Below are 13,772 nucleotides of genomic sequence, written 5' to 3'. Positions count from 1 at the left end.
CTACTAGCAATATTGACACTGTCAACAACACCCAAACTTGGCCACTAAAATGAGTAGGAATGTCGCAAGAATGGTAACGCGACACTTGTTAACTGTTAGACATTTATGGCTGTGAAATGTTCAAATTAAAGCAATTTCAATCAATCAAAAGCTAGACTTTCTTCTCCGAACACCAACTAAAATTATTGCCTGAAAAAGATTTCATAGGGTGAAAAAAATACTGAATTAGTTAACCATTATGTTGTCCCTTATACGAAACAAACAACACTGGGATACTATTTTTGTTAATGTATCGAGCAGCTTCAATTAGTAAAATATCACCTATAGATTTTGATGAATTCGGGTATTAGTGGATTAATTTCATAAGTTGAACACAGGCAAATGAAAAACATGTACTGTACCACTGACTTCTTACTTGACTCCTTGACTCCTTACTTCCCATCGCTGATGATGTCACAAATGGTCAAACCTAAGTTTCTAAATGCCATTGAAATGAAAATGAAACTTGTGAAATTTTATATCGATCTATATTTGTCATACTACATACAATCAGTAACTCAGAAATTAGACGAGCGTTAAATCAAATAACCCAGTCTGACAAAGAGAATAGTCAAGTCTTGAGCATTTGTGACATCGGCATGGAGATAATCGTATTATTATATTGGTGAACAGCGGGACACTGTTGGAATAATTGCATACTTAAGAATAATATTAATACTATAGACATGTCTTTATAAGATATATAAAATAATGGCTCCGCACTATCTTCGTTCCAGTTTACAATCGCTGGATCTCAAATAGTTTGACGTCCGTGTCGTACCAGATCGATGGCTCCACGTTTCTGGAATAAAACAATAATATACAAATCTTCATGTTTTATTTTATCCTGTGGATTGGTTTGCAGCACGAAATTAAACATCTTTCGCCACTCCGGTGTATTCTGCGAAACCCTCTCAGCTTCTCATACATCGAACAGCCCATGTCCTCATACAAGTGGCAAAGATATTCGCGGGGTGGGCGTCTTTTGGCGTTGGTTCCCTCTTCTATTATTAGGTGCAGAAAACCCTACTATCTCAACATGTGACCGATCCATTTGACGCGTTTAATCATAGTACCTCGTCGTTGGAGATGTGGTCTCTCCGGGATATCCCGAGCATTCTTCTATAGGTCCACATCTTGAACGCATTCAACCTATTCTTATCTCATTCAGATAGGCACAATGTCTCGCAGCCATACAGTAACACACTCCATACATACGTTTCGACAAGGTGTTTGTGTTGTTTCAGATCTATATTATTTGATAGAATTTTTTATTACAATGAAAAAACAATTGGGGTTAGTCAATTTGGCATTAATAATTAGGGCAGTTCTAAGTGAAGTGGAGGCCGTACCTGAGGTAGATGACGCCCCACATGTAGGTGCGGAACCAGGTGGTGGTGCCGGCGTTGGCCTGGTACTTGCGGATGAGGATGGGGTGCGGCACGGGCAGCAGCCCCACCAGCGTGCCGTGCTGCAGGAACTTCAGGATCTCACTCTCGTCCGTCAGCCCCCTGCCCATCACACATAAACGCCGCTTCCATTATTCACCTCCCGTCAAATATCTTTCCAATTTACAGTAAAGTATCCCTTATACGACATATTACAATACAAGCAATTATAAAGGATAATATATTTACCGCTTACGATAGAGAGCCATTCCCCGAGATGAATCTCTAACTAGACTCTACATTTTTCTCAGCATATAAACAAATAAAAAGAGTCTTAGAAAGAGTCTTTGTTTAATAAAAGCTTATTAAGCAAATTAAACATTAAAAAGCTTACTAAGCCCTATTCCAACATAAATGTCGGTAGTGGACTCACATGTGTCACAAGTTTGATCATATCTAGGGGTTCCGAAAATTTATTAATGTGGTTTTCAATCACGGGTAGAATCGGTGAATGTTACACGTGTGTAAAGTGATCCCTTAAACCAGCCTATGATGGTCGTAAGCCTTGTAAATACCCAAGACTTCCGTATTCTTTTTCATCTACGTTGAGATTTTTAAAAATGTATGAAATAACTCCTAAGCGGAGATAATCCAGATTTGCGAACAAGTGTGGACACACTCCAAATGTTCTAACTAGACTCTAAGTCTCGCAATGTTTGTGGTGTGTCACTAATGTCGAAATGTCAAATAAATGCATTGCAGAGAACTGACTTGTCTATGCAGATCTTCTCGACTTGCGGCACGAGGACCTGCAGCAGGCGCATGATGGTCTGCAGCGGCAGCTTGCTCCGCCAGGAGTGTACCCAGTCGGGCGTGGCGCTCCACCCCGCGCCCCCCGCCGCCCCGCCTGCGCCCCCCGCACTACCTCCGCCCGCCACGCGGATGCTGCCTCGCTGCAATACATTATCGTACACAGTGAAACCTCTATCGATCGATTAAAAGGGACCTATTCAAATAAACTACGAATGCGGGATGAAGAAGTCAATACACAAGGAGATACCATCGAGTAAAGATACTATTCTCCCAATCTGCATAGCCATTCAGGTAGGTAGGTTCAAATTCCGAGAATACAAGTTTTAGATAAAAATAAATATATTTTTTTTTAAATTAATGTTTTACTTATTTTTTTTTTAATATATCAAAACTGAACAGAACCAAATAAAGATTAAAGTTTATTGCATTGTAAATAATCTGTGATCAACATTTGTTTTTTTTACTGTTTTATTTCCGTAAAGAACAGTATATTTTCGGCTTGGCAAACAATATTTTTTATTGTTGAATTTGCATAGTAGAAAGTTTTCAATCTTCCAAAGAGTGTGCATGCTCATGAAAATGAAGGTAAAGGCAGCGGCTTCCCTTCATGAATATCGACTTCTTCCACCGTCAACCTTGCTCACACGAGCTTTCGATAGTTTCTATCCCACACGTTGGAATATTGTCGTTGAATGTAACAAAATTGAGAAGAACGTAAAAAACAATACAGACAAAGTATATCAAATATGATGCATCGTAATTGAAACGATGAATGTGGTAAAATGGTGATGAATGTGGAGAAATGATGGATGCGATCTATTTTTGTATAAAATAATAGAGATAGAGGTTTCACTGAATCTACAACACGTCTAAAGCACTTGAGATGTATCATGCTCTTGAGGGTTGAACATGATTATTTTCCATACCTGCGCGACGGATCGCTGGAAGCTCTGCACCGGGGAGGGAGCCGTTTCAGGAAGTACCTTATCCTCCGGCTGCGAATGGTTCCGGGATTCTTCCGTCACCACATTATTCGAGAGGGATAACTTTTCTAAAACCTGAAAAGCAATCATCACTGAGATTAAGGTATGACTGAAGTCGTCAGATATCTATAAACATATGAGTTCAAAAAACTAATAAAAATAGTAATGTGTAATTTTGACTTGTATTCATATTTTGAGATATTTTTTGTCCATAATGCAATTCCTTATCTTTTGAAAAAAAAGTATATTAGATATCTTTTTCTTCTCACCATTATTCGCTCCCAATGGTGCATAGGGCACTGGATCGTATTGACGCAGTGTTATCTTGATTGTTACTTACATGAAGCAGTGGTGATCACTCTTGCGCTTTAGGGACCATTCCAGGGTAATATTAAATAAATATAAGAGTGTAAAATCACTAATATTTATTTTCAACCCCCCCAGGGCAACCCGGGAGCTTCGGCATGGTAGCCAAACACTCTAACCATTACACCACAGAGGTCCAAACAAGTTTTAAAAAAGTAATAAAAATGGTTTTGAGTAATTTTGACTTGTATTCATATTTTGAGATGTTTTTTGTCCAAAATGCGATTCTTTTTCTATTTAAAAAAAAAGTATATGGATATAGATATATTTGGAAAAAAATTGATTTTGAAACCCCACAAAATGGTTTCGTTGACTTCTTGATGGCAATTGAATTTTAAGTTTGAAATTTTAGGCATTATTACTATGTATGTATTTATTTATTGATTTGTCGTTTAATTTGTAGAACTCCATTTTAATTTATGTATTAATTTTAAATCAAACACAGATTTTTTGAGTCTACTAAGTTGTATTTATTAACAAAAACACATAAAAATTAATATTGTGACAATTGTTTCGCCTAGTTATGGCATTATCAAACTAATGCATTAGTTTGATAATGCCATAACTGGGCGAAACAATTGTCACAATATTAATTTTTATGTGTTTTTATTAATAAAATACACCTTAGTAGACTCAAAGAATCTGTGTTTGATTTAATATTAAAACATAAATTATTATTATGTATCATAATACATAAGTACTCATAAGTAGAATAGTGGCTGACCGTCTCGTCCTGGCCATCGCCCCCCGAGCGGGTGTCCTCGGGGGAGGGGGCGAGGGGCTCGGCCTCGGGGGGCGGGGAGCCCGGGAGGGACACGTCCACGATGGGCGGCGGGCACGCGGGGTGCGCCGACTCGCGCTCCGTCATCTGCCCGATAGCTGCGGGGGACAAAATGCGCATAGAAGCTATTGAAAGTAAAACAGAACAAAAATACCAGATGAAAAACACATATTTTAATTTGCAAATCGAGTTCTTATCCTATTGATTAGGTATAGTACTCCGGTAAATTGTATAACTAATAAAACAGTTTCATTTATGTGGTATTTTTTTCATTCTTTCAAACCCTTATCCGCACCCAATGGTGCATAGGGCACTGCATCATATAAACACAGTGTTATCTTGATCATTAACACATGAAGGAAAGGCGATCAGACCTCCGCTTTGGGTACCAGTCCAGGGTAATATTAAATAAAGTGAAAAATCACTTTATTTGACCCCCCCTGGGAATCGAACCCAGAACCTCCAGTATGGTAGCCGAGCATACTGACCATTACACTACGGAGGCGAACAGTTTCATTTATGTAATATTCACACAAGGACAATATTAAGACATTCCAGTAAGCGGAGCTAAATAGCTATTCTGAGACAATTCAATATCTGATAGCTTCCCCCAACACCACCATTATGTGCTGGATCGGCTTATCTATTGGCGTGTTGGAAATGCGCATTCCGAGCCGGAGAAAGGGACAATTCATTACAAGTTACCAACGCGTCTGTCTACTGTCAACACCATTCATTTCAAGTGCCTACCTAGAAAGCTATGGCAGGAACAACGGTGGAAATTTAATTTTAAGATTGGTTGCACAGTGTTGCCGAACAAAAATCACTTTTTACAATTTAATTATTGTTTTTTAAAACAGATAAAACTGTCCCTAATGCTTGACTCTGGGCAATGTTTGTACACGACGGATTCTCCAGTTCTTTGGACACGTTGCACGTGGGAATGAGGATAGCCTGGAACGACTGGTTGTGATCGGTAACCTGGAGGGTAGCATGAAGATCCCCGGAAGATGGGCTGATCAAGTTAAATCAGCAGCAGACACCTCGGTGGTTGGAGCGCTACGTTCAGCGCAGTCAAGGGATAACTGGAGAAGAATCCTTGCTTTCACAAGGGTCACAAACCCTCAGTAATGAGGAATAAAACGGAGAGGAAGTCCCTGATTAAAATTGTACGCAAAAATGGGAGTTACGAGAGAGTCAGGAGAGCGCAAATAGGTATTGCAAATGCAAAACACACCCTTCTAAATGGATACATAGTTTAGTTAAGGGGTAAGTCTCACCGGGCGTGTCGGGCAGCGTGGCCTTGAGGGTGCCGGGCTCAGCGGGCTGCGCGGGGCGGCTGCCCTCCATGGTAACCTCGTCCCCGCTGTCGGGGCGCGGCGCAGCGGGCGCGCGTTCGTGCTTCACCCCCGCGCCGCGTCGCCCCGCGCCCCCCCCTCCGCCCTGCTGCAGCGAGCGCCGAATGGCCGCGTGCTCGTGCGGCAGGTTGGCGAGGTTGTGGAACACGGTGCGCTTGCGGATTATAGTGTACACCAGGTTGGAGTTGCCTGCAAACAATTCTCATTTCTGTCAACAGCCTTTAGACCCCTGACAGTCAAGTTGCAACAGTCAGTCACATCATATGGTTTTTGATGAACGCGCTTTACTATTCACATTGTTGGTGTGACACAGGAAATTGCTCAAATTGCAATCGTCATGCAGTTTCTAGGGTCGAGCGCACCGTATCTATGGTCTTTCATGCGGTTTATTTTGAGCAACGGTATTTTGGCGCAGCAATAAAGGTACAATTACTAAGCTTAGCTTAAGGAATAATTCTTGAACAATAATTTTTGGAATGGTAACGAGATATACAAGAGAAGAAATGGAAAAAGGATCTGCAGATAGAACAAACCATGTAAATGATAGGAAAGAAAAAGAACCACTTAAATTACTCGGATTCAAATTTGGTTGTATATTATACGTTTCTAGCTCCTAACATGTTTGATAATTTTACATAAAAAATATGCGCCGGAAAGAAATATAAAATACTAAAAAGTAAGGAATACTATGCCGATCCGGTAACATTAGCCACATCTCTAAAATCCACTTACTTATTCTCAGATGGGTGGCGAAAGTAATAAACATTAGTCATTATTAGTTGTAGTACAACAAAACAAATGGTGAATTTTATTATTTAACAACTGCATGATGTAAATTGGCGTGTATATATGTTCGAAGCAATGTTAATTAGTAAAACTGACAATTTGTTGCGTCGAATTTAAAAAATAACTTACAAAACTAATCAAATCCATTCCAGGTTCTTATAGTAACAAAACTGAGATGTGATTAAGGTAGAATAAGTTAAACTTACCATCGAACTGGTACTGTATGATGTTGTTGAACATCTCCAAGAGGAAGAAGACGAGGTGGTGGTTGGTGGGGGCGGAGAACAGGAACCACGGGGTGCTGAAGGCCTCCAGCAGGTGCAGCAGCTTGGTGCTCGCCACCATGGACAGCGTCTTCAGGTAGGGAGACACTGCAAACGTCGCGACATCCTACCATCACACTTTCTGACCAGACAATCTTACAGTTACACTGATACCGTATGTCTTTCTCACATTTTTTACTAATGTTGCGATACAGCGCAAGATGAAATGGGAAATATGCAGTTTGTGATATTACACACAAATATCATTTTTCGGGTGTACCGTCCCGGCAGTCTAAGTCTATACTAAAACAAAATGATCTTTTTAACAATTTTATTCTACCAGAATGACACAATTTCATGTGTTGACAACACGTATATCTAATTTTATAGCCGACATAGCTTTTCGTATGTGCGATATTTTCATATAGTCACGTGTATAGAGATACAGATAATGCTTTTTAGTTTTTAATATTCAAACGAATTCAACACAATAGCCATTAATGGATATTATTTATTTAATACTACCATTGACTGGTACCTGATCTACAAGACTGATCACCTTTCCTTTATAAGATAAATAACATTGACTGGTACCTGATCTACAAGACTTATCACCTTTCCTTTATAAGTTAACGCTACAGTGCTCCTTGGATCATCGGGTGCGGACAAGAGTCAGAATAAGGATGTCAATGATCTTTTAAAGAAAGTACAACTATCTATAAAGTCATCTGGAAATCATATGACTATATAGATAGATAGATGATACTTGTTCATCATAAATAAAAGGATGAGATACCATTGACCAGGATGGTGAGGAGACAGTCGAAGAGCGGCTGCAGCCTCTGGTGGCCGGTGGTGATGATCTTGTGGAACACGGTGACCAGCAGGTCGGCGTGCGTGCCGGTGAACACGGGGATGTCCATGGGGATGGTGGCGGTGTAGGGCTTGTTGAGGCGCACCCCGAAGTTACGCTCGCCCGACAGCAGCAGCAGGATGAACACGCCGATGTGCATGAGTCCCACGCGGGCTGGACACAATATTACCATGTTCAATATAAACAATACAAGTCCAGTGACTGTACCTTTGGAAATCAAGTTTGCCAATGAGCCAAATATGATTAATATGGTTAAAAAAAATAGGTCAACTTACACTGATCAGCTCTGGAATCGTTAAGGTGAAAAAGAATGGGAACAAGAATCTCCAGTACATCACTACTCTTCAACACGTAATACAGAAATTTCTGAAATAAAAAAAATTTCAACCTCAAAAATGATTTAGTTCTTCAAAATGTAATAACTTGTTACATTTTTTTGTTATCGAAACAACATACGATGCGCTAGAATAATTTGCAAGCTCACCTTGTTATAGTCGCACATCTTCCAGAACAGCACGAGCAGTTCCTGGTGGAAGCGCACCTTCTTGGCGGAGTTGGGTAGGTAGGTCTGCGCCAGCGGGTTGTTGAGCAGCCGCGTCACTCCGCGCAGCACAAATGCAAAGTCCTCATCGCGGTGGATCCGAGAAAGGTAGTTAATGAACAGATTGTCCGGCACGCTGGACTGCAAAAAAAAAAAATATTAGACAACGACCCTTATGACTGCCCCTGTATCTGTATAAGAGATTAGGAAACAACACGCAATTGTAGATTCACCATTGGAAAACTAAACAGTTAGATTAGATTGGTTTATATTTTCAAACACAAGCCACTTAAGCTTGCCTGGATATAGTATTACATTGAAATACAGTAGACTCCTCTTATTGTGATTGCAAGAAATGTTATCAATCGCTCATCGGTATCATTATCAGTCAGTCCCAAAACCTTGCATACAAAATAATTTAATGATAATCCACCTATTGTAATGAATATGCAGTGTAATTGTCATGAAAAGACAGTGAATATGTTTAGTTTATAGTTTCAGTGTTCAGTATCTCATATTGGTTATTTACTTAATAGACACATTGATAGGTGATTGATAAAATGATTAGTATCGTATAAATATAAACTGGCTCACTATTATAGTCAACCGGTTAAAAAAATATCAGATTTTTTCATGAGATTTTCCAGTAAGGTCGGATGGCTAATGTTTGCCACGTTAGCTGCGTAGACTACCACATACTCGGTCTACATCAGCGTGCGCTACTTTGTCGGCTAACAAAACGCTCGATGAAAACAGTCTGGCGTCAGGCGGTACCTCGTCCCCTTCCCCGGAGGTGTCGTGATCCAGCGTGACGATGAGGATCTGCAACGCCACGTCCACCAGCGGCTCCAGCGAGTCCTGGAACAGCAGGTGATTGTAGGGCAGCCCCAGCCCCACCGGGTCGTACGCGCACACCGTGTTCAGCAGCGACGTGAACATGGGCAGCGCGTGTCGGTTCTCCGGACACGTCAAGTACCTGCGATCACATCACATGTCAGACACCGTTCCGGGCGGACAATTCCTAGCACGAAGCGTGCAGAGAGACTCACGCGATCCACTTGTTGGGGTTATCGGTGATGTCGGCCGAGTCGCGGTACATGGCTTCGCTGAAGCAGGCCAGCAGCAGGCGGAGCAGCTCGGCGCGCCGCGCGTCCAGCGCCGGGCAGCGCGGCGGCGAGGCGGCGAACCCCACCCCCGCCTCCCAGATGTACTCGCAGCTGTCCAAAGCTGACAACTCCTCCGCTTTATCCTGAAATAATTTCATTCGATCCGAGCGCAAATATAGATTCTCTCTTCAAACTATGTATTGACAGGTTTGTGGAGTAAAAATATTAAAATTAAATGAATAATATAGAGATGTTTTATATTCGGAAACAGTTCACGCATATCTTTTAATAAACAAAGAAATTAATTGTCCATATAGGCCCTTATTTGATGAACTCTTGAACAAATTGCGAGACTTCCTACCGACCGCTTCATTTCTGTCCTTCTGCATATAATGTTAATGAATGTTTATTTGAATAAGATTTTCTTTTAAAAAGGTGGTAACGATTACTTACAGGGCCGGCTCTTCGACTACTGACAACTGTAAAGTCGGGGCAAAACAATAAATCCTGAAATAAATAAAAATAAATACATTAATTTTAAGTGAGCTATAAATAGATCATGATTATTTTGTATAACAATTCATCGTAAATACAGCAGAAATAAAATTTAAAAAAAAAAAAATCATTAAATTGATGGTGGCATTGTATTTTTTAACCTCTGAATTCAAAATTCATTTTTAAATTGAAAAATATTATACATTAAATATTTAAAAACCACAACACTAAAATATTTTTCGGGCGGCATTATTGTGATGGAGAAATCAGAAATCTGATTGAATTGTGAGAGTAATGATGAAACTCACACAGACGGCGTTGATGAGGGACTGTGCCAGAGGCATGGACTCCTCGCTCTCCGCAGAAGCTGACGGGAGGGAAGACCAAAAGAATCCTCTCCATTTCTCATCTTCGAATATGTACGGCAAGATGCGGGTCAGGAGTCGGATGCAGTTCAGAGCTGTTAATGGATTATCTCATTAAGACACGGTTCATTGATCAGTCATAAACATTAAGGGTCATCATAAGCATTTCAAAAATATTTATTTTACCTTATACTCTACTCCCAAATGAAATATTTAAAAATTTATAACATATTTATAAAATTTGACCTAAAATGTAAAAAAAATAAAAATTACCGTGAATCAAATGTCTTCAATGTATTTCTATTAAAAACCTCTCCTTTTTATGTACAGCATTCTACAAATGATAAATATCAATAATTTTGAAGAAAAAAAAACATTTTTATAAAATAAATAAAGGACTTTTTTTATGTATTAATTTTAAATCAAACACAGATTTTTCAATAAATAAATAAAGGACTTCAAAAAGTACAATAATAAAATATGATCCACAGAAATCTAATTTTGTGTACATTATTGTGAACTAATTTCATTCAAATATTATTAATGAGTAGAGTTCACGTTAAAGAAAATAAGTATAAGAATACCACATCGCAATTCTCCTAAACCAAGAAATCAAACAAAAAGAAGGTTTTAAAACAAAACTAAGCAAAATAGAGTTGTTTTGTTGCTGACCTCTAGTCCTCAAAATCTGTATGCACTTTTTGATACAAATATATTTTATCGAAAGGGACTTTTTCCTTTAAAAAACATCCAATTCGTTTTGAGTATTTGTGTTTCGGTTCAAGCCAGTTCCAGTTTTAAATAGCCGAGTATTGTATTTCTCGCAAGTTAACGTGTTTGAAATTTGACATTTGTTTCATGTTAAATTTATCAACAATATTATATCCGAGATGAGTAAATTTATTATTTACCTTCAGAATACAAGCAAGATCCACAAGTATTTTATAATTGAGTCAATTGATTTGATTCAATATTTCAGGTGTATATTATATATGTATTAGTATAACAATAGATGTTTCATATCAAGTTGATACTATACTATTGCAACTATAATATCGACATCTCATCTGTAGGGTGAATAATCCAGAGTCTGATACAATAAATACAGTAACTCACCTTACAACATTGAGCTAGGTACCGCATTTATCAATAGGAACGTTGTAGGGGGTTAATGTTTTTAAATTGTATTTTAATTTTAAATGACTTATTTCGGTCTTTTCCGCTGGTTTAAATGTTAAATTCAATTTAAAAATCAACCACTTATAACGTTCCCTCTGATAATGCGGTACTTATCTCGATGCTATAGGGGGTTTCACTGTAATATTATGCATATTTATGATTATTATACATGCATGTATTAGGCATGTAGGTACGTATACTTATATTTTATGTGTTTTTTAAATAATAAAATACAATTTAGTAGACTCTAAAAAGCATTGTTTAATTTTAACATTGAATACATCAATAAAAATGGAGTTCTACAAATTAAACTCCAAATCTATAAATAAATCAATATTTATTTGTCACATCGTCCTATAGGTAAAGCAATTTACAATAAAAGGATAGTTTATCGAGGACCTGTCTGCTGCTCGTGTTGCGTGCGGCAACTGCTGTCCACGGCCTTGACCAGCTTCTCCACGGCCTTGTAGCAGAGCGTGGCGAGGTTCTGGGGGGCCTGCTCGCGCAGCGCGCGCACCTCCTCGGGCAGCAGCAGCGTGAAAACATCCTGCACATTGGTCACACTCTCCGACCAGAACTGCTCCCAGAACACCTCGTCGGCGGCATCTATAGGCTGCAACATCCCATCGCTTATTCATTTAAAATATTATATTTATTTTAACTAGAGAAAACTTTACCTCTGATTTTTCACAATATATAATTAACTTATAGCAAATTACACTGATTATGAGTAGACTTACTGATTATTTACTACAATATATTTGCATTTAAGTATTTCATTTGTGAAAATGTTTTTGTTTCGACCAGATCAAACCACTCCATCCTTTATCATCATCAGACATTCAATAACCCTCATCAAAAAATATTATATAAAAACAATTACGCTGTAATTATAATTAATAATATTAATTTATACTTTATATATCTATATATAAATATATATATATATATATATATATATATATATATATATATATATATATATATATATATATATATATATATATATATATATATATATAAATATATATATATTCATCTTAGAATCTACTTGAGGATTTTTGATTGTGTGTAAAGAAATTGATAAAAAAAAAACTTTAAAAATATTTAATGTACAAGTTGACTTAAGAATGGTTTTATGCAAACTTTTATGTAACATAATTTTGACCGAATTGATAAGAAAAATATGAAAAACAGTTTAATTACACGATAATCAAGTTTTATTTCCTTCCCATATTGTGAGACTTCATGTGGGAGTAATAGATTTAAGCGAATTACCTGTGTTTTGGAAGTTAACTGGACGACAGCCTTTCGAAAGTTTAGTTTCGTGTCAGCGTTACCCATTCCGCCGCTTCTTTTACTGTACAATCACCAAAAAACGATTTATTAAAATCAACAACGCATCTCAGCAAATATACATAAGAAATTTGTGAGTTTGACGTAAAATTGCCGTAGACAATAGAATTTTGACAACAAATAAATGTCATAGGGATGGGTAGGAAAACATTAATTTTAAATCGATGTAAAATTTTAGAACATCGATGTCAGCTGGCTAGCGCATTACGTGTGTTTTTACTTTTTTTTACTTATCCATTTCATTACCTTAAGGTATGCTTAAACATACAATTAATTCCAATACTTATAAAGTACGATATTCCTCACAAAATCCAATATATTTTAAATTATTTAAAGAACAAGCGGCTAAAACCAATTGGAAATATATATTTTTAATTTTCTCTCCAATTCAGCGGGAATCGAACCCATAACATCAGTCTCAAAATCGGGTATTCCATTGCGAAAAGTGCCTGTCAAATTTATTTTCCCCATACATAAATTATTTTATTTTATTTTTCCTCTAAATAAAATATAATATGACTGACAAAGTTTGTGTTACGTATTATTCAACTGTGGGTGCATTGCCAAAAAAATATGTTTGAATGAAATCAACATACTATGTTTATATTGGAATGGTAATTTTCCTAAGAATTACAAACACCACGGCACTTACCCCCGGTACAGATTTTTGTTTATTTTATATCTTACATAATTTCTCGTACACGAGGATTACAATACAATGTCTCAGTCGGTCATTCTCGATTTGTAACTCCAAATGCAGACACTTATTTCATATGTTGTATTTTATTCATTATTCATTCCTCTACATATTTTTTAATTACCTAACGTCGAAGTGACTATAATCTAGCTATAGCTTTTGCAGCACCGCTTATAACGGCCCTACTTGGTTTCAACTTAGTGAGTGGATTTGCCTTCTATATTTAAAGTTGCTTTAATTTCATGTAATTCATGAGTAAAATTCTAGTCAAAACTCTCGCTCCATATAAAAAATCATGTTTTTAGGTAGTTTATTTTATTTATTATTTTAGGTATTTTTTTAAAATTACCTGACGTCCAAGTGACTCTGAAATCTAGCTACG

At 37.7% G+C, this 13,772-nt stretch overlaps 1 protein-coding gene across 2 annotated transcripts; it reads right to left on the bottom strand.

Moving 5' to 3' along the window:
- Nucleotides 1–508: 508 nt before the first annotated feature.
- On the bottom strand, nucleotides 509–12,811 carry LOC148303899 (protein HID1). Of its 2 annotated transcripts, none has more exons than XM_088269163.1 (16): nucleotides 12,616–12,811; nucleotides 11,737–11,950; nucleotides 10,102–10,253; nucleotides 9,752–9,805; nucleotides 9,242–9,441; nucleotides 8,967–9,168; nucleotides 8,136–8,333; nucleotides 7,927–8,017; nucleotides 7,574–7,804; nucleotides 6,721–6,885; nucleotides 5,651–5,917; nucleotides 4,314–4,495; nucleotides 3,167–3,298; nucleotides 2,199–2,380; nucleotides 1,392–1,550; nucleotides 509–841 (listed from the first exon to the last, which is right to left on the bottom strand). In XM_088269163.1, exons 1-16 carry the CDS (start codon nucleotides 12,679–12,681, stop codon nucleotides 778–780), a joined length of 2,559 nt encoding a protein of 852 aa, XP_088125289.1. In that variant the 5' UTR covers nucleotides 12,682–12,811; the 3' UTR covers nucleotides 509–777. The 2 variants fall into 2 exon arrangements, with proteins under 2 accessions (XP_088125289.1, XP_088125290.1); XM_088269164.1 differs by having other exon boundaries at nucleotides 645–841; nucleotides 4,314–4,468; nucleotides 12,616–12,794.
- Between the last annotated feature and the right edge of the window lie 961 nt (nucleotides 12,812–13,772).

The sequence above is a fragment of the Brachycentrus maculatus genome, unplaced genomic scaffold (genome assembly GCF_059751285.1).
Source record: "Brachycentrus maculatus isolate JH-2025_06_01 unplaced genomic scaffold, ASM5975128v1 h1tg000340l, whole genome shotgun sequence".
Classification (NCBI taxonomy): Eukaryota; Metazoa; Arthropoda; class Insecta; order Trichoptera; family Brachycentridae; genus Brachycentrus; species Brachycentrus maculatus.
The sequence above is the reverse complement of the archived record's forward strand: the minus strand, read 5'-3'. Positions and strand labels throughout refer to the sequence as shown.